General features: G+C 40.7%; 1 protein-coding gene across 1 annotated transcript in view; it reads right to left on the bottom strand.

The window, feature by feature from the left end:
* Positions 1 to 25,745, bottom strand: part of LOC127645701 (netrin-G1-like) — a 65,876-nt gene that overhangs the window by 20,730 nt on the left and 19,401 nt on the right. The window contains exon 2 of the mRNA XM_052129371.1: positions 17,814 to 18,457. Coding sequence (XP_051985331.1) covers positions 17,814 to 18,457 — 644 coding nt within the window. The remainder of the gene's footprint in view (positions 1 to 17,813; positions 18,458 to 25,745) is intronic.

Genomic DNA, 25,745 nt, shown 5'->3' with positions numbered 1-25,745 from the left:
GGTCTCTTCGGCGACACTGTTGAAGATTTCTGAAGTGGCGCCAGAAGTGCCGCTTGTTCGCGAATTGGTGTTCTTCCAGAGGTGCACAGTCGTGTTAGTGCTCTCATTCCTGCAGGAGAGGTTGGAGGGGAGGCTGTCCACCTTGAAGGTGTATGTTGCCGCTATTGCGGTCCACCACGACGCAGTAGTCGGCAAGTCTTTGGGTAAGCACGACTTGATTATCAGGTTCCTAAGAGGCGCCCGGAGGTTGAACCCTCCCCGGCCAAGCCTGTTCCCCTCCTGGGGTCTCTCAGTGGTCCTCTCGGGCCTTCAGAGATCCCACTTCAAGTCGCTAGAATCAGTCAAGCTCAAGGCCCTCTCCCTAAAGATGGCCCTCCTGATCATGCTCGCTTCCATCAAGAGGGTTGGGGACCTGCAGCGACACCTGCCTGGAGTTCGGTCCGGCAGACACTCACATCGTCCTAAGACCGCGACCGGGCTACGTGCCCAAGGTTCCTACGACTCCCTTCAGAGACCAGGTAGTGAACCTGCAAGCGCTGCCCCGGGAGGAGGCAGACCCAGCCCTTTCGTTGTTGTGTCCAATATGTGCCCTGCGTACTTATGTGGACCGCATGCAGAGCTTTAGACGTTCTGAGCAGCTCTTTGTCTGCTTTGGTGGACACCGGAAAGGGAACGCTGTCTCCCTTTTCCACTGGGTGGTTGACGCCATAGCATTGGCCTATCACACCCAGGCCGTAGCCTCCCCCTTGGTTCGAGCACAACTGATGAGAAGTGTGGCATCCTCATGAGCACTGGCCAACGGCACCTAGCACCTAGCAGACATATGCAGAGCAGTGGGTTGGGCAACACCCAATACCCTTACAACGAGCCAGTAGAACTAGGTAACGCTGAAACAACTGACCGGGTGTGCCGCTTGCATCTAGCACCTTTCCCCTCTACTGAGGCGATCAAGTGTGCTCTCATCCCAGGAGATCCCACTAACTCGGCTCCCTGGATGACTCCTCCCTAGCCCTCTGGTCCACAAATTCAGCGGAGGAGTTCCCAGACCAGACCAACAGCGAATACTGAAACTACTCAGTACTGGAATAGGTGCTCCACAGAACGGGCCCCCATGTGGACTTATCCCCCTGTGTGTATTTTCTGTGGTACGGTCCCCTTGCGAGCGGACCCACGTCTCCCTTGGGCAGTCCCTGCTGCCCCCCAGTCATGGTGTTTGTAGCAACTCCTCCCTCTCAACAGATCTACCACCGCGCCATTCTCCACATGTGGCCTGAAAATCCATGTGATGTATTTCACCACTCTTTACCTCCCCTAGTCTGGGCAAGTGTGGTCTCCGCGGGGTCTTTTCCCCCTGAAATAATAGGAATTGGAAAAGAACGCCTTCCCCGATGCGTGTGATAGCGTTAAGATGACCCCAGCCACTTTAACTCTATGCGAGAAACGAAGAGAGAGAAAAGGCACAGTTGGCATGGCTTGCTCCCATGCTTGGCACGTCGCCTTGTTCCCCCCTTCAGGGTATAGGGAACCAGAAGATTATGAAAATTTTATGGGGCGTTGGGGAAGGGTACGTGCAGTCTAACATGGCCTGTCGCTTTGGCACACCTGCATCAGCCGCGCACATACACGTTCAGCGCATGGCGTGATTACATATGGACCCCTAGTGTCACTTCTTCCACACAACGGCGAAGTCAGTGACAGACAGGGAATGTCTAGGTTACTATTGTAAACTCCGTTCCCTGATGGAGGGAATGAGACATTGTGTCCTTCCAACCACGACGCTGAACCGAGCCACTGTTATGGCCGAACCTCAATCTCGGTTCCTCAGGGCAAAATCCTAAATGGACAGACGCATTTCCCTGCCTTTATACCCGTATGTCCGGGGCGGGACATGCAAATTCTGTCTGCCAATTTCTCATTGGCCTTTTCTCAAGTTCAGAGATGTGCAAGGCTATCAAGAGAGCCTCTATTGTTGCTTCTTCGACAAAAGGTCGCGTTCTCTCTATCAGGAAACGGAGGTTACAATAGTAACCTAGACGTTATATTTCATCAACATTATATCATCATCTACAGTTGATCTTTAGTGATAGCTTGTCATAAATTTACGATATTGCTTAATGTTTGTGACCTGTTCTGCAACAGCTGAAAACACTCACAAGCCCCTGTGTGCTTGGAGAAAATACAGTGCCACATTTTCACTTTGAAGGACGCAGTGCATGCATTTATTTAATTAAATAATATTCTTTTGAAATTTGATAATCACATTAGGTCATTTCACGATTCCAGTCTTTCCGGCACCAAATTGAAGACCTCTTTAAATAAATATTAAGACTTTTGTTGTATCATTTATGATTTTAAGACTTTTTATGACCTTACATTTTGGAAGACTGAATTTAAGACTTTTTCAGATGAGTTCAGAAGGGGGGGTACTTAGAGCTCGAGCCGAGCCGCATGCTCACGTCCCTCATGTTCGAGCCCCTCCTTTACGGACAGCAAGCTAAATTTGTTTATACGTAATGATCAGTTTACCACTTCCACTTTAAGGGGCTAGGTAGACATGAGAACACGTGAAATAGGAGTATTCTTTATAATTGTGCAGAACACTTATAAAGAATAGAGGAGGAGGCGAGAACCGGCTTGACAATATAAATAATATTTTAATGAGGAACTTAAAGAAAAAGACAAACACACAAAGGTGATGGACTGCTGCCTGAAAATCTCTCACTCTGTCCCACTGCAGTCTCCAGTTGGCCTTTATCCCTCTCTGAGGTTTGATTAGCCTGATTAGAGGCTGGGTGTGTAGCATCACAACCCGGCCCCGCCCTCCACCCTGTCACAGTAACTTGTGTATGTTTTTGGAAATTAATAGGCTCTTTTTTATTTTCAGCATTATGGAGGTGCATCTACCTGTATTCATCGCTTGGACATCCTCTATTGAGTCTCATAAATGGTCATCAATTAAATTGTTTCCATATTTCGAATCTGTGGATGTATCTAACCGCCATTCATCTAGATAATAAAATTCCCTAAAGTAAAGTGCTTTGAGAGCTGACCCTCGGGTTAATTAAAAACTAGTCGAAAAAGGATCATCAAAGCGATGTCACAAAGTTCACTGTATCTGTAGTGCAATGGCGAGGGATGTGATGCTTTTGCTGGGGGGCATAGAGATAAAAATCCATTTAATCATTCTTTATTGGCCTTTTTTCTCCTTGCTCCCTGACAGTGGATTTTGGCTATTATCTAAGAGTGGCACCACTCAGTGACTCATTTAACTCCACTCTCCACCCTTCTGTTATGATTCAGGGAACACTTGCATTGAGCTTTTTCTCTCTGAAGACATGACTGCTGAGCATCATTGTCTATGAGATGTACTTCATAAATCATATTCATGATTTTTTCAAAGAGAGTTAGGTTGAACCTGAGCAATGTCATCTAATAAAAAATAAAAATGACCCACCTTTTTATATGTTTTAATATAAAGATGGGCATGACTTAGCAACACTGTCAAAACAACCTGATCTCATACAACTTCATCACGTGTAAATTCCCAGATGTCTAATGTGGAAGTAAGTGTGAGAAGCACGAGGTGTAAAGGACATATTTATTATTATTATTATGGCTTTGCCCAAACCCCTTATCTAAACTTAACCAATCAGTTGAGAGTGTAAACATGATAGGAAGCTGTTGTGTGTGACAGAAGCAAGAAATTGTTGCGTATTGGATGGAAACGATGTCCAGCTACATCATTGGCTGTAGTGAAAGTCTTGGAAATTCAAATAAGTGCAGTCACACAGTATCATACGAATTAGCCAAATTTAGGAAAGTCGTACGAATCTTGACGATTTTAAATGTTTGAATTTGATTGTATGTCTTCACAGGAAATGTAAGTGCAGCGTATTCCTAGCGGGAAGACTAGCAGCTGTAAATCATCGCACCATTAGCATCCGCCTCCCGAGCCTCCCAGGCCTCCTGAGCCTCCCACGGCTCAGACTCCAGAGCCTTCTACGGTTCCACCTCCTGAGCCACCCATGGCTCTGCCACCTGGGTCTTCCACGGCTCCGCCCTCCATGGCTCCGCTACCAGAAACTTCCATGGCTCCGCCTACCTCGGCTCCACCCTCGGAGTTCCCCATGGCTGTCCCCTTGTCACCTCCCTCGTCCAGGTAGACGGAAGGGGGGGGGTATACGTCATGCCGGGGGCTCCCCAGCCTGAGAGAACGAGGGAGGAATGTGGCAGGGAGGAGGGCGGGGCCGGGATCAGGCTAAACAAGCCTCCAAGAGGGATAAAGGCCGACTGCGGAGGATGGTACGGGAGAGAGAGATCGTTTACGGACATGTCCGTCATGTGTGTGTTGTTGTCTTTTGTTTAAGTTTATAATTGAAATATAATTTATATTGCCAAGCTGGATCTCGCCTCCTCCTTTCCATTGAACTACGTTACAAGGTCATTATTGCACACGAGTTAGTTTTGGTCCTTGAATCTTATGGGACAGGCGAAGTTCCAACCGTGCTGATATTGAGTATTACATTGGAAGGCTTCACTGTTTGTATCACTCCACTTGCCTGTGTTTGCAATGTTGCTTGCCAACACACAATGGTTGATAAAGAATATTCAAATTATACAAAATAACTGGCCATATTCTGTCTAACATTTACATTTATATTGTTTATAGAACTGAAAGCAATACCACACTCGCAAATGTGCTATTGTAAGCATCAGCCATGTTGACTAATCATAGCCATGTTTATATTTAGCACAACAACACCCATGTGATATTGCTTACAAATATTAGATATCTTTTAATAGTTTTAAGGAAAAGTCACAGTTCTGCTCTTGCCGTATGACCCTTGAAAAACTCCACTACCTTCAGGCCTAGAGGATGAGAAGACTCTTAGATGTCTTTGCAGTGAGAAGCAGACTGAGACCTGTGTATGTTAACTATAGTGGAGGCACAGAGACATCTGACATTAATCTCATCACAAAGGGAAACGAAAACCCCTGACCTGTCCATCTTCCTAAACTTCACAGGAGCAGCTGAATGTTCACTCATTTTGTATGTTAACCAACCTAGTTTTTGAAGAACCTGCTTTGTTCTCAACATCTGCCCAAACAGTTTTGGTTGAGAGATAACAGTGATGTGGCCTGTATCACTGAGCAAAGAGGTAAACAGATCACAGGCAAGTGGTGATGGGAGAAGAGGAATTGTAAATGTACAGATGGAAAAGTAAAAATTTAAAACAAGCACTTGAATTGTTCTGATATACATCCATGTTTTGTATGGTTTATAAGTTTAGTTTAGGAAATTGCCAACTATGTAGAGCTGTCACCCAACATAACAGCAACTAAGCCTATGTTGTTCCTTTGTTCTGCTTTGCATGATATTATAAATGCAAAGTGGAAGAATCAAAATTGCCTTTTGACATGTCCTGTGCCTTGGGTTTATTGAAACTTCAATAATAACCCTCACAATAAAGGCCACATTATTCACTACTGTGATGCTGTTGAAATGAGGATTCCTATTAAGACTGACTGACTCTGCGTGGTGGCCAATTTCCTCCCTCATCTGGGTGGAATGTAATACATCTAAGGCAAATTTTGTGTTTGTTTGTGTCGCACCTCAAAATGTTGTCGACCCCAGAGGGGCTCGCCAGATTTCCCGATAAATATTAGGAATTCATCACAGCGTTATTCGCCTACTCCGATTATTCCACTGCGACCAAATCCGATTTGAATTTGGGGCATCTGGTTCCTGGGAGCTATGCCTGCAATTTGTTACAACGACAAGGCCTATTATGGAGCAGTTACACCGATCTGCATGAATATTATGCTAATAAGGGACTCATTAGCCCCATCCCCACTTTGATCAAACACAACCTCTTCCTCATCTTGAAAGCTGCTTAGATAAACAGTGAAGTGGGGACATGGAGTATGTGGAAAAATGTTGGGTGATTATAATGATAAAAATAAAATAAAAAATCACCATGACTCTGTCTTTTAGTCTACTTTGGTCAGTTCAGTCTTTTTTCTTAAATTAGATTATGTGTCTATATTTATGTTCACTTAAGTTCAGTTATCAAATAAACATTCAAATAATATTAGCTCCAAAGCTGGGATAAATGAATAATGTAGTGTTATTTTTGAGAGCAGAATGTGTTGATATTGAAGTTTAGTGCAGTACCTCAAGGGAGAGTTTATCTTGATGTTTTTCTTCCATTGCTCGTTTATTATTGATGACTGCAGCAAAGCTTCTCATTAGAGCTAATTAAACATCTTACATTTGAATCAAGAATGATTGGCAGGAAACATGGTCAGCTGTGACAAACATCTGTACACAAAAGCTCAGCCTATGACATGCTAAATCGAACCTCATGTGAGCTGGACAGTCTCCATATTAACAGACATTATTTTCCATTCATTTGCACTGTTGTGCACAAAGATTGATTGACACTTTTAATAGAACTGCAAACTGCCTGAATTATACATATGGAGTTTCATAACAAAGTTCGGGAGGAGCATGTTCATTTAATCCGACTAATCTCATCGCCAGAGTAAGCATATATAAACAGCTGCTTACCTCCATGGCGGTGATGACTCTTCCGGCATCCCTCCATCCACCCAATGTCCTCCATCCTCTCATCATTAATTCTACAAGTCCTGGGGGGTATTCGAGCTCTGGTCAATTCTCGAGCCCTCCTCCAGGGACAGCTAGCTAAATTCGTTTTCACTATCCTCACAACAGGTTTACATTAATTTACGAACTACTGAAAGCATGAAAAAAACTCATGCTGTTTTTTTTGTTTTTCAATGAAATTGTAAAACTGTGACTTTTATAACTATATCTCATTGCTATGGTTATGCATCAGTCTGAGTGCAGGGAACATATTTCACATGAGAGAAAAATGAGGATAAACAGAAGAGTTGAACTATTAAGTAGATCTTTCTGCAAGATACTCTGAAATCAACAGCAAAGTTGACAGTCTTTGACATGTTGAGCATTTATTTTAGTACTACAACTTGAGAGTCAGATGGGACTAAAATAAGCCAAAGCGATGCAGCTTTTTTCCCTGAGAATTTTACTTTTGGAGCTCTTCATCTGAATAATCTTTCCTTAGATCATGCACATTTAAATTGAGTGAAAAAACTGCAGTATGCTAAAAATATATTTGATTAAATGTGAGATGTTTTAGAATGTAAGCTGATTTTGAGGGTAGTTCATAAATCATGAGTCCTTGTTTTGTCCTTTCATTAAGCTGATAGGTATGTTAAGTGTACATTCAGCAAGCTGATATAAAGTTTTGTGTATGACCATCTTGGACTTTATACTGATCACACAAAAGTAAAAGTTATTAGTTATTGATTTCACAACATAACAACATATTTGTTACCTATAATTAATTTATTCAGTGAAAAAAGTCTGTTACACAACACAAATTAAGTTCGTGGTAAAATCATAGGCTGGAGACATCTGATGAACTTAAATCAAAATAATTTATTTTCAGAACCTTCTCTGGCAAAGAACAGACATTTTATCCTCACAGCTCGGCAGTACACAGCACATTTTACCCAGTATAAGCAAGGTAAGGCCACATTACCCAGTCATGGTTGCCTCTTACCGCAATGACAAATGAATGCTCGATATCTTTTAAAGACATAAAACACATCTGTTAAATTTGATGTATCAATATACCACAAAGTTCAACAATAAGGGGGTTACTTTGATAAAAAGTAGTATTAAGATGGTCATGTGATTTCAATATGGCAGCTACCATTAAGTGACCCACTCCATGTAGAATAAAACTATTTCTAGAGCACTGATGTGACTGGAGTCTTCATTTGATGTGAGTGTACATCATTTTAAACAGATATGTTGAAAGTACTATTAATTTCTTTAGGTGTAAAACTTTTTTTAATGAGAGAAAAATGAGTAAGTGCACCTTTTAAAAAACAATTCAAATTTAAAACAAATATTATCCTGCAATGTAATCGGTATGAAACAAAGTGATGTACAATTTCTCCTGTCTCAGCTAATTATCCCTAATTATCCCTAATGTGATCACACTCACGATCAATGCAAATGGTAAACACCCCTAACTGTGCTTTAAAAACAAAGTTCATTCACTTTTCTGTGCATTTGGAAGACCGCACGAAACACAAGCGAGAAACTCCTGGATAGTGATGAAGAGTTAATATTTTCCTCAGAAGAAGAGCGGGACTCCGATGAATGTTTGCATTTTGAAGAGAGACTTGTTCCAGCCGAGGATACAATTTCGGATGAGTAAGTAATTTAGTTTTACTTACAAATTAATTGACATGCTATTGAAATGGAGTATTGAAATTTGAAATATGTCCTAATAGGCAAGTTTTAGTTATATTTAAATGCTGTTTCGGCTAAAGCAGGCATTTAATTTGTATGCTGTATGATATAAATATGATATGTAATATGATATAAAAATAATATGAATGTTTCGATTATATTTTAACTAGTGTTTATGCTGCCTCATTATCATCAACGAAGCTTGTGCTTGAAAATATGTGTTCAGGTTCAATGAGTAAAATGCACTTTAAATATGCCCATATTAGAAAATCAGCATATTATAATGATTTCTGAAGGATCATGAGGCACTGAAGACTGCAGTAATGAGGCTGAATATTCAGCTTTAATCACAAATTGCATTTTACAATATATTCAAATAGAAAACTGTTCTTTTAAATTGTAAAAACAGTTCAGAATATCACTGTTTCTTCCCCCTTCAGTGACCAGGTCATGAGCCTGCAAGCAAGGTTCGAGCACACCCTACGAGAAGTGTGGCATCCTCATGGGCACTGGCCCATGGCACCTCCTTAGCAGACATCTGCAGAGCAGCAGGCTGGGAAACACCTAATAACTTTGCCAGATTTTACAATCTCAGGGTTGAGTCGGTCTTGTCCCATATTTTGTCAGGTCCGAGCCAGTAGGACTCGGTAACACGGCACAACCGACCGGATGTTCCACTTGCACACAGCGCCCTTCACCAAGTTGATCCATTGCGCCTTCTAACCCAGGTTAGCCACTAAGCATCGCTCCTCTACTCCATAGCCTTCTGGCCGGCGAATTCAGCAGAGCAATTCACGGCCAGACCCACTACGAGTCACAGGTGCTCTGTACTGTGGTCGGGCTGCACGGGCTTAGTTCCCTTTTCAGGCAAACTCCCCATGATGTATTTCCCACGGTACAGTCACCCTGTCGGCGGACCCGTGTTTCCCTTTGGCAGCCCCGCTGCCCCAGTCGCTGTGCTTGTAGAGTCCTCCCTCATTAGACTGGACCTACCACCACGCCATTTCCCACGTACGGCTTCATAAACTCATGGTGTATTTGCCACATGTTACCTCCCCCTAGACTGGGCAGGATGTGGCCTCCGCATGGTCTTTTCCTCCTGAAAGAATAGGACCGGGAAAGAACGCCTTCCCTGATGCGTTTCATAGCTTTAAGATAGCCCCAGCCACTTCACGTCCTATGTGAGAGACATAGTGAGAGAAAAGGCTTGCTCCCATGCTAGTCATGTAGCGCCTGTCCCCCCCCTGTCGCATTACAAACATGTTGCAGAAGGACAGCTCTGGCCAAAGCTTTAGAGGAGGTGACCCCTCTGGTAGAGTGAGCCCTGATACCTACTGGCGAAGCTTGACAGCGTGCTTCATAGGCCAGGGCAATAGCATACCTCACCCAATATGACATAGTTTGCTTGGTGTCGGCCGCCCCTTTGTTACAGCCCCCATGACAAACAAATAGTTGCCCTGACTTACGCCACTGGCTAGTGCTGTGGACATAAGTCTGAAGGGCATGGACTGGTCACAGTCTTTCCTGCTCCGGGGTTGTAAATGGCGGGGAGCAGAAGGCTTCGAGAGTGACCGGATGTACGGTCGAGGAAGGAACCTTAGATAGGTAGTCAGGATGAGGATGCAATATTGCTTTAGCCATTCCTGGGGCAAAATCTAAGCAGGATGGCACGACAGACAGAGCCTGCATATCTCCAGTTATTTTTAGACAAGTAATTGCCATAAGAAAAACCATCTTGAGAGTCAGAAATTTATCAGACGCTGACTCTAGAGGTTCAAAGGGGGTCTCAACCAGACCCTCAAGGACTATTGCTATGTCCCATGAAGGGATCCTGGTCCTAACAGGAGGCCTCAAATGCATGGCTCCAAGAACAAAGCGAGCTAGCAGGGGATGTTTCCCCAACAGCATCCCATCAATCAAGGCATAGCAAGCCAATAGAGCGGCCACATAAACCCTGAGAGTGGCGGGCCATGTGCCTGCTGATAATTTTTCCTGCAGAAAGTCCAGAACTGAAGCAATCTGGCAGTTAACTGGAGCTGCATTATGTGCATCTTTCAAAGACACCCCATTTATTGGCATTTATTGGAGCCCTAGCACTTAGAATGGTCTCGATAACTTCAGGTGAAAGCCCAGTGTCCCTCAGTTGGTACCTTTCAGGGGCCAAACATGAAGGTTCCACAGCTCGGACCGGGGATGACATATTGTCCCCTGTGCCTGAGACAGAAGGTCCCTCCTTTCCGGAATCGCCCAAGGCGAGCCGTCGAGGAGAGACATTATCTCTGAGAACCATACCCTGTTCGGCCAACACAGCACTATCAGTAAGAGGCAGGACCCTTGCTGGCGAACTCTGGCCAAGACTTCCGGGAGCAGAGAATACGGAGGGAATGCATACAGGCGCATTCTGGGCCATGTATGTGCCATCGTGTCCAGAACCAGGGGGGCTGGGTGACAGAGAGAAGTAGAGGGGACATTGCGCTGTCTGTTGGGAGGTGAAGAGGTCCACTTCTGCTCTGTAAAATCTCAACCAGATTTGTTCCACTACCTTGGGGTGGAGTTTCCACTCCCCCGTCTGTATTTTCTGTCTGGACAGTAAATCTGCTCCCTATTCAGGCATCCAGGGATATAAACTGCTCTGATTAACAGGAGCTTGCCCTGGGCCAAAAGGAGAATCTGCCGTGCCTCCTTGATGGTTTATGCAAGAGGCTAACGCTGTGTTGCCCGAACGCACCAAGACATGACAGCCTCTGGAGGAGGTATTTCAGGGCCAGAAATACAGCCGTCAACTCGAGAGAGTTGATGTAACAATCGAACTGATGACCCTCCCATTCCTCTTGAGCTGGACGACCACTTAAGACCGCTCCCCAGCCCGTCAGGGAGGCATCTGTCATTAGCAACTTGCGACGGCAAGACGCACCTAAAGTGGGACCCAAAGTGAGGAACCGGGGTCTGAACCACATAGAAAGGGTACGAAGTGCACGGCGCGTAACCCTTATCAGCCTTAGGGGACTGGTCATTGGATGAAATCACCTGACTTTGAGCCACAACTGAAACGGTCTCATGTGCAGAAGGCCCAAAGTGATCACCGAGGACGCAGATGCCATGAGACCTAGTATTCGTTGATATTGACGAACAGTGCAACCTTGGCCTAGCCTGACTTTGCTCAGGGTGTTCTGAATTGACACGATTCGAGCGGGAGACAATTGTGCCCGCATTGTGATAGAATTCCATACTATCCCCAGATAGGTTGTTTTCTGAGTGGGAGAGAGAACGCTTTTCTTGACGTTGAGCCAAGATGAGCTAAGACGATATCCCTGTGCTGTAATGCCAGTTCTTGTGACTGTGCTAGTATTAGCCAGTCGTCTATGTAATTCAGAATACGGATGCCCCGGAGTCGCAAAGGAGCCAGTGCTGTATCCATGCATTCCTTGAATGTGCGGGGTGATAAGGCTATACCGAATGGAAGAACCTGATATTGGAAAGCTTCGCCCCCGAAAGCGAACATCATGAACTCCCTGTGTTGTGGCAGACTTTCTATGAAAGTGCGCATCCATGAGATTGATCGTGACCAACCAATCGTGATATTGGATTTGAGACACGACTGTCTTGATGGTTAGCAACTTGAACGCCCTCTGAGCGATTCAAGCCTCGAAGGCCTAAAATCGGACACAACCCTCCATCCTACTTGGGGACCAGGAAGTATCACTGTAGTAACCTGATTCTCTCTCTGGAAGGGCAACATGTTCTATGGCCCCTCTGACCAGGAGATTTGCAGTTCTTCCCACAGTAAACACGCTTGTTCTGGTTTCACGGTAGTGGGAAACACACCGTTGAAACGCGGAGGACGACGAATGAATTGAGTTCTGTAGCCTTTTTCTACTTGTCTTAGGGCCCTTATAGAAACACCTGGCAGTAGTTTCCTCACTGAGATGGGTTCTCTGAGATGGGTTTTTGCCCTTTTTTCTATATTCTGACACTTCCGGTTGAGGGGATGTCGAGTGTCCTGCATCCTGGGCTATGGCAGGAAGCAACGGAACGCCCAACATTTAGCTGGAAGCTGCTAACTCCCGAAATGCCAGAGGCGGCGGGAAAGGAGCGGTTTCGTGGGGGTATCAGGAGGGTATAGGTGGATGTTTCACACGACCCGTCCCAAGGGGGGGCTACCCCCACGGCTGGGTGCAAAACTGTCAGGGCTTTATCTTCTTAGATATGACAGTCCTGAGGTCTTGCTTTTGGGACTGGTGAGGGCAACGAGCCGGTCCCCAAACTTTGCGAGGGGGAACACGATTCGCTACGCTCTGTTTTTGAGCCTCCCTTCTAGAAGTATCAGGGCTGGGCTGAGTGCAGCGAGGGAGGAATTGCCCAAAGGCTTCCTCATGGCTTTTCGCCTCCTGGAACCTGGTGATAACCGTGTTCATGGTGTCACCAAATAGGCCAGAAGGCGAAACCAGGGCATTGAGAGAGAAGACTATGTCCCTGTCTTTGATGCCCGAAAGGTTTAGCCATAAATATCTTTCTGTGCTGACCAAAGCAGCCATAGACCGGCCAATGACGCGAGCCATCTGTTTGGTCGCCCGGAGAGACAGATCTGTGGTATGACGAAGCTCGGCGAAAGCCTCTTCATAGACCGTACTGCCCGCACTCATGTCCTTCAGCAGATCAGCCTGGTACGCCCACAACACTGTGACCTGCTGCCTGATAAGCTTTTCCCACAAGCATGAAGGTGGCCCTGTACGGCTTTGTGGGGAGAGTGGGTCTCTTAACAGATGATGCCGAGCCAGGCTAGAGATAACCCACACGTGTCTCTTCTACTGGCGGCATCATGGAATACCCCCATGTCTCAGCACCCATGATAGTCGAATATGTCGAGGGCACGAAGACACGGGAAGTATAAGGATTCCTCCGAACACACAAAACAAAACTGGTGTGTGTCCGTTTCCGCCATAGAGCGTAAACACGGGAACACACACTGCTTGCTTTGCTTCACATTCATTCTTGGAAAGGAGAAAAGGTTTTCTGCACACTGCCAAACAAATTCTAATTCCTAACAGTGGAAAATAAATTTCTGACAGCTTAAGAAGCACAACACACACAGAGTGGTCTGAAGACAAAAGACCTGATGATGCACCTGTGATGCATCTATTTATAGCCCTGCTATATGATGTCACCAGCAGAGGCTATAAATTCTGGTCAATTTAATTGACGTATTGCACACATATTCACAGGTGGTCAATCCTAAAGACGTTCCCAATGAGCAAAATCAGCACAGCATCAAAGTGTAGCTTTTTGATAGGGAACAACATGATGATGAATAATGACAGAATTTACATTAATATTAAAAATACAAATTATTCTGTAATACCTGTTAAATGTGTATTATGTAATGGAATATAGGGGAGTTAACATCCATTATGTAATTTGTGAAAGTAACGCGTTACTCTCGTTATCCTTTTAACTGGATACTTTCTTACTCTTACTCAAGTAATTATTTATGTTAGTACTTTTTTTTACTTCTACTTGAGTAATTATTTTGTTTAAGTAATTGTACTTTTACTTGGGTACAGTTTTTGGCTACTCTACTCTGGTCTGCTCAAGGCTTTGTGTGTTATTCCACAGACCATTATAGGAAGAGCCTCAAAAGAACAGACATTTCCTTCCGATACCTCTCTCGTCTGGTTGCTCCCAGGGAGACTTCTGAGGCCAAAAAGATGAGTCCCCTCAAAACGACTAGCTCCACCCAAGTGAATAACTACATAACCCTGGTCAAAAGACCAATGCAGTATTATTCTCTTTGTCTGAGATTTTTAGGAATCCTTTGAATTGAAAACCCACAGACAGGGGACAATATTGGAGATACTCACCCTTGATTTGCCCCAGGAAAGAATAAATGGTAAAATAAGAGTGCTGCAGAGAAGTAGGTGCATCAGAATTATAATTTCTTAAATCCAATGAACAAAAGTTAGCTGAAACATAGAGGAAGATTTCCTACTTACATTTGGTTGCCTAAAGAAGTCATTTTGTGTTGAGTTTTATTTATTTATAAACATTTATTAAAAAAAAAAAAAGACAGCTAGCTGAAAATTACGGAGCCACCGAAGTGACCTGTGCAAAAAAAAAAATCAAAGAGACTTTTGCATGCGCATGAGAAACTTTAGAAATATAAGTTTTTTTTTATATAAAATAAGATGTTTTTATAAGCTATTGTATTGATTTGTTTTTATTTTACAAAGAAAATAATTTAATATAAATAATCAAAGTTGCATCTGTAATCAGCTACAATAGCAAGTTCTGTGATCGTCGATGAACTAATACATATTCACATTCATTAGAATTTACATTTCGTGTCCTGGTGTTTATTATTAATATAACAGATTCATTTATTCATGGATTTTGATTCCAGTGGTGGCTGCATAGGATTGTTTCCAATTTACAATAACTCCAGAGCGTTGTAAAGTCCAAAAGTCAACATGTTTTGAAAAAGGATAGATGTAATAATTTCCTTAATAAACGAAATATTCTGCCTCAATCCATGCTTGTTGGCGTTTAGACTTTCAAAACCATTTTCACTGTGGTGAAAAAACTTGCTGGACACAAAGCGAGGCACGCACCTTCCGGGGCAGTCTAGCAGCTAATATATATATATATATATGTATATATAGGCCTATGTATTTGTATAGTCTAACACTATTATATATTACAAAAAAAGACTGTATTATGTTGGACTATCTGCGTTCGCTTGGCGCTCCATGCTCCATTTGATCCATATTATTCTATTTTATTCAAATTGAGGATTTTGTTCGAGGATTTTTTTCTTTTTAGGGTGATGATGTCATAAAATATGAAGACAGACATTAGAAGCTTCATTCTAAAACCTCAATAGAAGTTTCAAATGTAAATATGACATGACATTTGGTACAGTCTAGTATGAATGGTCAGAATGACCGCTATGGCCATTCTAGTAGTTATAGAATTCCGGTAGTTCTAGTGTTAAATGCAAGTACAAGTCTATTGCATGATTAGTGTCCTTTGGAAGATCAAAGCGTGTCTTAGCCATGACAGTATTACAAATGTCATAGACAGTAATGTCTTTGTATTGAAGGCCAAGTTTACAATATATCTCTATAAATACATGCGCATCCATGCTCTTGGTATCTTTGAGTAAATGAATGATGGCAATGATGCAATCGGAAAAGAGCTATACACACCGGAAACTGTAACGCGTGCGCACACTAACGGTTTCTCGTGGGCACGCGAAAGATTCTCGTGCGCACTCGAAGGTCTCTTTGATTTTTTTTTTTTTGCACAGGTCACTTCGGGGGCTCCGTAGAAAATGTACTCTTTCAGAATGCTTTTGTCTGTGTAAATTGTAACACGTATAAAACTGATGGTCTTATTTTGAGACATAAATACTATTTTTGAAGTATGATAACTGAATCACAGATTTTAATGAACCCACAATTTCCTGTGGTGATCATTTAGACAAGACTGCATTGAACAAGTTCATTAGGGGACTGTAGGTGGAGGCCCTTCCAAGCACCATGCCCTCCACCCTTCAAACCTCCCTCTTCTCTCAGCCTCTCAACACATCAACAGCCCTACAACAGTAACCCTTCATTAAAGACATATAGCATCTCCTTTTTGCTCTATTTTACATTTATAAAAAGGAGGGAGAGGGTCTTTAAAAATAAATTTGTAGGTGTTATTTTCTGTCATCACACAAAAATATTAATAATTTATACCTGCTCAAAGCTGACAATTGATCTGGACCACTTTTTTAAATTTCCTAGCTAATAGCATTCAAAATCATGTTACTATTTTTCACGTTATTTTTTTATTAATGAATATGGATGTTCTTATGTCTTTCAACTGACATTTGTAATTGGTTTTAGATAAAAGTAAAATTTGTATGTGGCATGTCACTTAAAATGCACTAGAGGCCATTTCAATTCAATGTGATAATTGCGTAAGAACTGCTTTAATGAACAATTTTCACAGAAATTTGTCTGTGCAATTTGTCTATGTGTCTGTCTGTGCTTCATGAATAAGGCTCTTAGATATTTGTGATATTTCATTGTTGACACTATTTGTAACTGTCTGCATCAAGTAATGCCAAATGTCAAACATTTTTGTATTGTTTTTGTTTTATATTTCATGCCTGAGTGATGGTTCATGTGCATGATTTCCTGAGCACAACTTCAGATTCAACTCAAAAACCAAACAATTCTCTGACATGTGAGGAAGGATACGTGAGTATTGTGTACTGTGGTGTGCATAATGCAGACTGAACTATAGAAACTGTTCGATATTGTGAAATGGGTCTTCAAATGAATATTTATCAGCCTCAGTGTGTTCTAAACTCTATAAGATGTACAACCTGAAGAATCACACATCATGTGCTACCATCTACATAAAATACCATCAGTATTCATTACAGAAGCAAAGTCTTATTAATGTCACCCAACAGGCACACTTGCATGGTGATGTGTTCCTAGTGGTTATTATATAACCAACAGTAAATGGTCTTAATTTGTAGATTAGTCTCTGTCCAATTAGCTCACCCTCTAATTGTCCTAATCTACAACTGCAGTCCTGAGAATCCTAATTTAGAACTGTTCATTTACATTCACAGGGGACCTATCAAACGCACCATTATGTACCAAGTTATTCTCACATAAACCAACTGCGTATGAGCCATTCCGCCCCAAATTGGAGAACAGCTGCTGGTGTTTTTGTTTTTATTGTGCCATCATTTGACTTGTGAATATATTATAATGCATGCCACACTTCTTTCCCTTTTTTAAAAGCTGAATTAGGTCCATTTTATTCTTTATTGCAATTACCCTCTATCCAGCTTTACTTAGTTTTAGAGTAGTGAATGACTGACCTACCAAAAATTGAGAGTTCAATGCAAATCAGCAATACCACATCTCCTTCTATCTGAGTTAGGCTTATATAGTTTTATAGTGACTTATTCAATAATTGTACCTCGATCACACAGTGAGCGCTATTACCATCCATGGAAAGCAGCTGGCATATAGAGTTTTATTAAAAAGAACTGTTTGTGCTAATTTGTTTTGATCATGCTAGTGTAAATGATCAAATGATGAATAAGAACATTACAACCGGACACACAGTATGCTGTATCGAGATACTTTTGGCATTTTAAAAAGATCACTGGTGGAGTGATGCAGTAGAGTCCCAGTAAAGAGTGGAAAATTGCAGTAGTCTGCTGCATTTTCACTGACCTTGCACTCAGAACCAGGGTGCGTTTGTGCTGTTACCTGATTTGCGTGACTCTTTTAGTGAATTGGGTAATAAAATAACACATATAATGGATGCAAATACAGTAATTGGTGTTATCGGTTGGTGAAATTCATTCTTAGTGAATTCCCCCCTTTGTGTTGTCTGTATTTCACAAGTTTTGGATATTTATAGTTGTCCATTATATCACATCATTGGCATGGTATGTTAATTACAATTCAGTCCCATAGAGGCATTAACTTACCTGCCCTGAACTTTGATGTCCGAGATGGCATAGAAGTATCTAGAGAGGTTGTTCTCATCCACCATTGTGGCTCCAGTGGCCGGCCGTAGAAGTCTGATGCGTAGGTCAGTGAGGGTGAAGAAATCCCTCAGGTTCTTAGTGGTGTCCAGTTGTCCATACAGAGAAGCCATGTTGTGCAGCCTTGGGCCTGCAAGCAGGGCAAAGCGGTCTTTGATCTCAAAGCGTACAGTCTTGTCATACTTCCACACATAGCCTGTTGAATAGGCTTCAGTGCAGATGATCTCTAGCATGATACTTTGGGTAAGTTGATGCACTGCTTTTGGCTCCATCGTAAAGGCATCCAAGCAATCAGCAGCATAAAACTGGTATGGCTGCCACGTACGACCGTAATCCAGTGACTTCTCCAGCACCATTTGCTCTGGTCGCCCAGACTCAAAGGTTAGGACAATGTCATCAGTCAGTTCAATTGTTTTGTTCCAGGAGAGTGTGATGTTGACTTGAAGGGGCTTTGGGTATTTCTTCCATGAGGTTGTCTGCCAGAATGTTGTTGGGTTTCGTCCCTCAGAGTCAAACATAAGCTCGGGTGGGTGGGCCAGCTCCTCTGTTTCAGCATCACATTCATTATTACACATATATGGGTTTTCCTGAAATAAACAGAGAGGAAGATACTGGGTCTGTTAACTATGCTGAAGGCTAGTACACTGCAAATCAGTAAAAATATCTAAACAATCTTAAAACAAGATACATTTACTTCAGAAGCAAGATTGCAAAGATAATAAGTTGTGTTTTCAGAGAATATATCTTGAATCAAAGGGATATTTCACAAAAAAAAAAAGAAAATTCTGTCATCATTTGCTCACCCATCATTTGCTCAAACCTGGAAAACTTTCTTCTCTCTGTGAAAGACAACAGATGATGTTAAGCAGAATGTTAGTCTCAGTCACCATTTACTTTCATTGCATATTTTTTTTACCATACAATGAAAGTGAATAGTGAGTGACTGAGGCTGTCATTGTGCCTAACAAATCCTTTTGTGTTTATAATGGAATAAAGGTATTCATGTGGTTAAGCAAATGAACACTAGAAGTTTTGAGTGATTTATCCCAATTAGTTTTTTTTCTTACTCCATAAATCTCTTCTGCCATGATGTGAATTTGTGAGCGAACATGGAAGTCTAATTCGAAATTGATTCCCTCGAGAATTTCCTATGTTTTTTGTTTGATTTGGATTTATGAACAAACTTAGGTCTGTGGTCAACATGACTTAAATATACAGTATGTGGATATTTTGTTTCACAACATACTTGTATGCCTCAAATGTGAATTTGGAAAAAAATAAAAATTTGTTTCAATGCGGCTTCAAAATTCATGTTCAGGGTATTAAAGTGTGTAATTTAAGTTCTAAAACAAAACAACCACATATATTAAAGTTATATTTACCACAGACCATATTTTACTCATAAATCCACAAAAAAAAAAAAAACTCATGGCTCGAAAATGCTAATTCTCTTCCTGGTTTTAAGACTGAACAGTTCTATTGGCAAATATTTTTTTCTTGTTTTAAGCATATATCTAACAAAATGTATATATATATGCTTAAAACAAGAAAAAACACTATTTACCTTAACTTAATTTAACTTAATTCAAGATGAATTCTCTGAAACCTAATTTGCTTCACAAGTAAATTTATCTTGCTTTAAGGATGCTTAGATGCCTTTATTTTACTAAGAAAATAATAATTATTATTATATTTGCAGCATAGTAACAAGTTTCCCATAAGTCAGTGGCTCTCATTTAAAGTGGATCATGGGAGGAGCACACACTAAAATGTTTGTAATAAACAGTAAATGAACAGTAATAAATATATTCTTCAGTGAATAGACTCCCGCCTGTCTCCATTCTCCATTAACACACCAAGGTAGGCATTTTCCTCATTCCTGAAGTGACAGCTCAGTGCTGAGTTCTGTGTGAATTCAGAGCAGTTTGTCTCAAGGGAGCTCTGTGGTTTCCCACTCACTCACTACTACCCAAATTGCAAATGTAATTGATATTCCTGCTTGTTGGCCAGTTGGAAAGGTAGTGGAATTCCGATGAGTGGACTTGGAGACACAGAGTTCCATGCATTTTTCATGTCTCTGTGTCTGCACTGCACCACTGTGTTTCAGATCAGCTCTTGCATTAACATTCAGCACACCTCTGAGCTATAGCACAGATGACAATCAACTATGAACTTTGAGGAGACTGTCAATAATTTCCTTCTTGTATGCATGTTTGATTACCTGCAACTGTCATAAATCTTGTTTTGTTTCAGGTTGCAACAGCGCCTGAATACAATTATAAAGGATGCATAATATCTAAAGACTGGTGGGATGAAATATTCTGATTTGTGTAATAATTTGACCCCATCACAGCTATCAGTGGAAGAACTGACACAGACTGTGATGCTTCCTCTCATCAAATTCATTTTCTACTCTTTGTTGTTGGGTCAGAATTTGTTTCCCTTGTTTATTTAGTCCAGTAATGCTCATTCGCAGGGAGATTGGAGTGAAGATGTTGTGATGAGCAAAGACTGTTTGGACTGTATTATTCCACACGGATAGGAGTGTTTAGTGAGACGGAATGTTTACATATACCCACTATAAGCCTATTGCGACATGTTATTGAAACATCATTCCTCACCTGTGTGAAAATTACACATGAGAATGTTAAGCTTGCACAGTTATCAGTGTTATAATACATGTATGCAGGGGTTGTGTTAACCGAATATTCTTTGTCATTTACAGATTTTTTGACATTTTGATGGGTAATTTCAAATGCTGTCTGTTATTTTGACAGATAAAAAAAAAAAAAACTAGAAAATCATTTAAACCCAGTGCATAAGTTTTGATTGCACTCTCTCTCTCTCACTCCAGCAGTGTGTGTGCCCTGTTCCTGTTTATTGCCAGGTATTAAGATGCGTTTTGGGCAATCCAATCACAAGTGGACAGGCGCCATCACCATTTACACCTGATCGTATTTGCATCTCTTTTGACCACATTTGTTCGGATTGAGCTGAGTGTCTCTGATTTCATGACTGCATACATCAATCATTGCAGAATGCCACTGTGTTACTGCATGATAATAAAGTGCAAAAAGTATAAGAACAATTAGAAAGCATGAAAAAAATCTGCCAATTTCTTACTATTTCTGCCAATTACATTTAGAGCAGAATTCTCATTAATTTTATCTGAGCTACTGTGCTTGATATCAAGGCACACTGAAGTTCCATGAAGTCTGTCTGTATACATTAGTGTATGCACTTTTAAAATGTGTTATTTTCTAGCCACATGTACTGTAACCAGAGTTTAAAAATCAAGTTTTATTGCAGCAGTTGACTGACAGGTAAAGTTTTCACTTTGTGTTGACTTACACTTCACGAGTGTTGACTTGAGTCAAAAATGTATTATACAAGATGTATACTGTATGTGCCATTATATTGGATGCTATATACCCCTGAATGTAGCCTCAGTATTAATGAAATGAAAACAAGTATGACAGATAAAAAAGACCATAACAAAAATGTTACAACAGAACTGTAATAACAGCACTTGTCCAATCAGATTAGAGGACCGGATGTTGTAAATTAGAGGAGAGAACTGCCACCTGCAAATGTGACACACAGTACCATTGATTTCTCCATCTGTCAGATTACAGGACTTACATGCCCAGATATAGACAACACTCCGTATCTTAATGATGATAAAGAGGGTCAGACCTTCCACTGGATTCTCCTGCTGCTGCTCCCTAATATTAATCCATGTTGATTAGAGCATTGCCATCGAGGTGGCATCACAGACACTTCAACATAAAGGTTATGTTAGACCGCTCACTAATGAGGTCCTGCCTTGTAAAGCCACAGGGCCAATCCAATATTGTGTCACAGGAAGAGCGGGCCATTGGTTTGAACTAGGGATGTTAAGGCATTCATCATACAAGTCTGTGCTAATTGAGTAATTGTGAGCTCCAGTGAAAGTGCACAATGTTATTACCACAGCTGACCCTGAAAGCAGCAGAACAGATTTTAAATTTCAAACATAAAATGTATTATGGTACAAAATTGTATAGTTCATAGATGGACCATATCGCTTTACACAATCATTTTTAATAATTTGATCACTGAAACAAGCCTTCAGTGAAGTATAGTAATTAGTTTATGAGTTTATTTGAGATAAGAACACATAAACAACAAACTGGTAGACCAAACTGACCTAAAATAAATACATAAATAAAACAATAAGCAATAAAAAGTGTATATATAAATAAATAAATGAGTATTAATACTTTTAGTTTCTTATCTATGCACATGTATTATATGTATGCATTTATATACAGTATATGTAAAAAAGTATTCATTTATTAAAACTTTTTGTAAATTTTGTAAATAAACTATTATTATTTAATTACATTCTGTTGACTGGTTGTGGCTCTCAACTTACCCAAACAAGATTTATCTTTAATAACATCAAAGACCTCATTATGTAATCATTATTTTGAATCTAACATTAAATGATTTTGTAATACATTATATTAACAATAAATCTTATATTACAATTATAAATGTGCACATAATTGAATAAACAAATGCAATTATTGTGTTTTTGTCTAATGTTTTATTCAGTCAATTAGCATCTTAATAGCACATCCATATTTCAAAACTGTTCTTAATATACCAATGACAAAATATTGCATTTTGTGTTAAAAGTGTCATACCATATGAGACAAAAATAAATAAATACACAATAAACTTTGAGCTCAGTAAAATTCCCATTTTATTATTTAATTGGATTGTATACATTTAATTAAATGTGATAATTCTACAATTAATGCCAAATTGTATTAACTATATAAACATAAATATAAGAAATAGCTTTTTTATTTATTTATCTAGGCACTCCTAACAAATAAAATATCATACTACAATAGCCATCTACAGTATATTCTCTCTCTCTCTCTGTCAGTATTAGCTTCAATTTTAAGGAGCTTTATTGGCATTACAAATATTTGTAAATTCATATTGCCAAAGCATTTTCAACTGAGCTGCATATACAAATAAACTGCAAAACGAAGACAGTGCAAAACAATAAACGTAATATAATAATAATAAAAAAGACATATACAATATATACTTGAAAAATATGTTAAAATTGCATTGTTAAATAATAGAAATAAAATATATACAAAAGAGGATGAAAAAAAACAACAATTAATAAGAATAAGATACGCACACACATCAGCAGACATGACACAAAGGTTGTAAGACTGACAAGACGAGTCTCTGTTGATGTGGTCCAGGACAGAAGATGAGGATGCAGAACATAAATTAATTGCCCTGTGACAGCAGGGCCTGATGAATAGCTCCAAGCTGCCTAACAAATCAGCCGAAGTGACAAATGTTTGAGTATCGCAGACTGAAGCCTCTAAATTTCCTATTCCTACATGCACAGAATCACTACCTGCAACCTACATTTCACCCTCTTCATTACATACCATAATGCTTGAGGAACAACATTTTCCAGTGACAGAAGACATTGAAACCAACCAATTTTAATGGATGGAGAGTTTATAAAGCCAGTGGCTATCTATTTTTAGTTTTTGGGGTTGTTTGTTTGCCCAAATTTATTAATAATAGATCATGTCACCTAAGAAAAGATAAGACCTGAACTGGAGTGCTTTTTATGAAACATAGGAGGAGTACAGTAACTCGGAGGAGGTTGTGTGACTCACGGTTTAGACTCTTGATCAAGGGAATGCCTGAGGAGGTCTGGCTTGAACATCATGTCTGATTAATCCTCTTTATTAATCTCTCTTTTCTGCTGCCTAGACAAACACAGGATATTCACTTACAATTGAAACATGAATGAATGAGCATTGTTATGATATCAAGCCATGTAATGCAATAAGGACAGTCATTAATTAATGGCTGCATGATCTGCAGCATTATACTGCTGATAATCTTTAGCCATAATGGCATGTAGCTTTTTTCTATAGGTTTTCACTATTTTATTTTAATTTTTTGTTTTGTTAATGTATTTTTTCTTCTTCTGTAAACACTTACAAAGGAGAAGCAGTACTAGTAAGCTTTGTCCAGACTAGTGAATACATGTGACAGAGGATCTACATTGCAGGAACATCATATTTTTGCTTCTTTTTACTTGCGAACAATGCCAGGATTCATGATGAGACACTTGATGGATGTTATGCCTCATCGCCACTGCCATGAATCAAACATTGCATCAGTGGGTTTAAAAAGTTCAGAAAAATTGTACTTAAAGGGTTAGTTCACCCAATAATTAAAATGCAGTCATTGTTTACTCAACCCTGTGTTGTTTTAACCCAATATGGCTTTCTTTCTTTTTCTTAATACAAAGGGAGAAATTGTGAAAATGTATTGCAAATGTAGTGATGTCATACAATGGCAGTTTATGGTGACCACCTCTTCAATCTTCAAAAGCATGCAAAAGTATAATTCAGAAGTCCAATAAATTATCTCATGAGACTCATGATTGTTATGAAAACATATGATAACAAACTGAATCATTGTGAAACAAACTGAAATCGAATGTATTATTTAGTGAAAATGTTTACCAATCGTTGCTCTCTTCTGCACGTTCACGAGACTGCACAAGACCAGTAGTTCACGCAGCCCGCTGGTGAAATGGGGTGTTCAAGCGAAAATGCGTTTTGTTTATCTAAAAATAGGTCCGCCTCAGTGATACTAAAGAGCAGAACACAGCTGCACACAATCCATAGAGCTGAACTAACAAAACATGTCTGAAGAGTTTGTAGTCCAAGAATAGATGCATTTATATGCCCAACCTTAATTTTTAACTGGTCTATTCAATCAAACAGAGATAGAGTAGGCGGTCACCTGTTCTCCATTCTGAGCCTCCGCCTGAAGAGCGCAATACCACAGCAAAACATTCGGTAGGTGTGACATTCTCAGCTAAAATCAAGTAGTTTGTAACCGTCTCATGATATGCTGGCTTCAATATACTGTTAAGAGTGCCAGTTCACAGTGGGCGGAGTTACCCAGCACAATGCCAAAAATAGAAACCAAGCGATCAACAGAATGTACCATCACTCATCATGGCTAGTTAGGACAAAAACTCTGATTAACATAGAAAAGATATCTTTCATCGCGTGTCTTTAGACATCAGGTTAGGAAATGGTGTGACTATGGCTACCTTCAGCCTCCTCTGTCTATGCTACATGCGAAAACTGGAAAATGCTTCAGAGGCTGTACAGATGGAGGATGAAAATATGGTGCTCTTTAAACTGTCCTGAGACCAGTTCCCTTAAGAGTTCCATTCAGTGGTGGAGTGGGAAATTAGGAGAATCAGGAGAGTTCCCAGTGGGCTACTGATAAATTGGGCCAGAAGTACCACTCAGACAATAATTGTTATACTCATACGCAGGGCATGACTTCTCACAGGTTTCTCTCCATACCTCACTCATACACATGCCCCGCCGCATCATGAGTCTCTGCTGCCTCTGTCATTGCTGGATTAGACTCGGTGTTCTGATTTACATTTCCCTCATCTGCATTAAATAACATTAAATGGAATCCTTCAATCTATAGCCAGTTTAAAATGATCACAACATTTTCAACAAAACCACTTTTCATGCCAAAATAAGCTAATTTCTTTTTTCTTTTTTTCCCCTTCCCCTTTTCTCCCCAATTTGGAATGCCCAATTCTCAATGCGCTCTAGGTCCTCGTGGTGCATAGTGACTCACCTCAATCCGGATGGCGGAGGACGAATCTCAGTTGCCTCCGCGTCTGAGACCGTCAATCTACGCATCTTATCATGTCACTTGTTGAGCTTGTTACAGCAGAGACATAACATGTGTGAAGCTTACACGCTCTTCTCCACGGCATCCTGGCACAACTCACCA

The sequence above is a fragment of the Xyrauchen texanus genome, chromosome 6, assembly GCF_025860055.1.
Source record: "Xyrauchen texanus isolate HMW12.3.18 chromosome 6, RBS_HiC_50CHRs, whole genome shotgun sequence".
In the NCBI taxonomy this organism is placed as follows: domain Eukaryota; kingdom Metazoa; phylum Chordata; class Actinopteri; order Cypriniformes; family Catostomidae; genus Xyrauchen; species Xyrauchen texanus.
The sequence above is the reverse complement of the archived record's forward strand: the minus strand, read 5'-3'. Positions and strand labels throughout refer to the sequence as shown.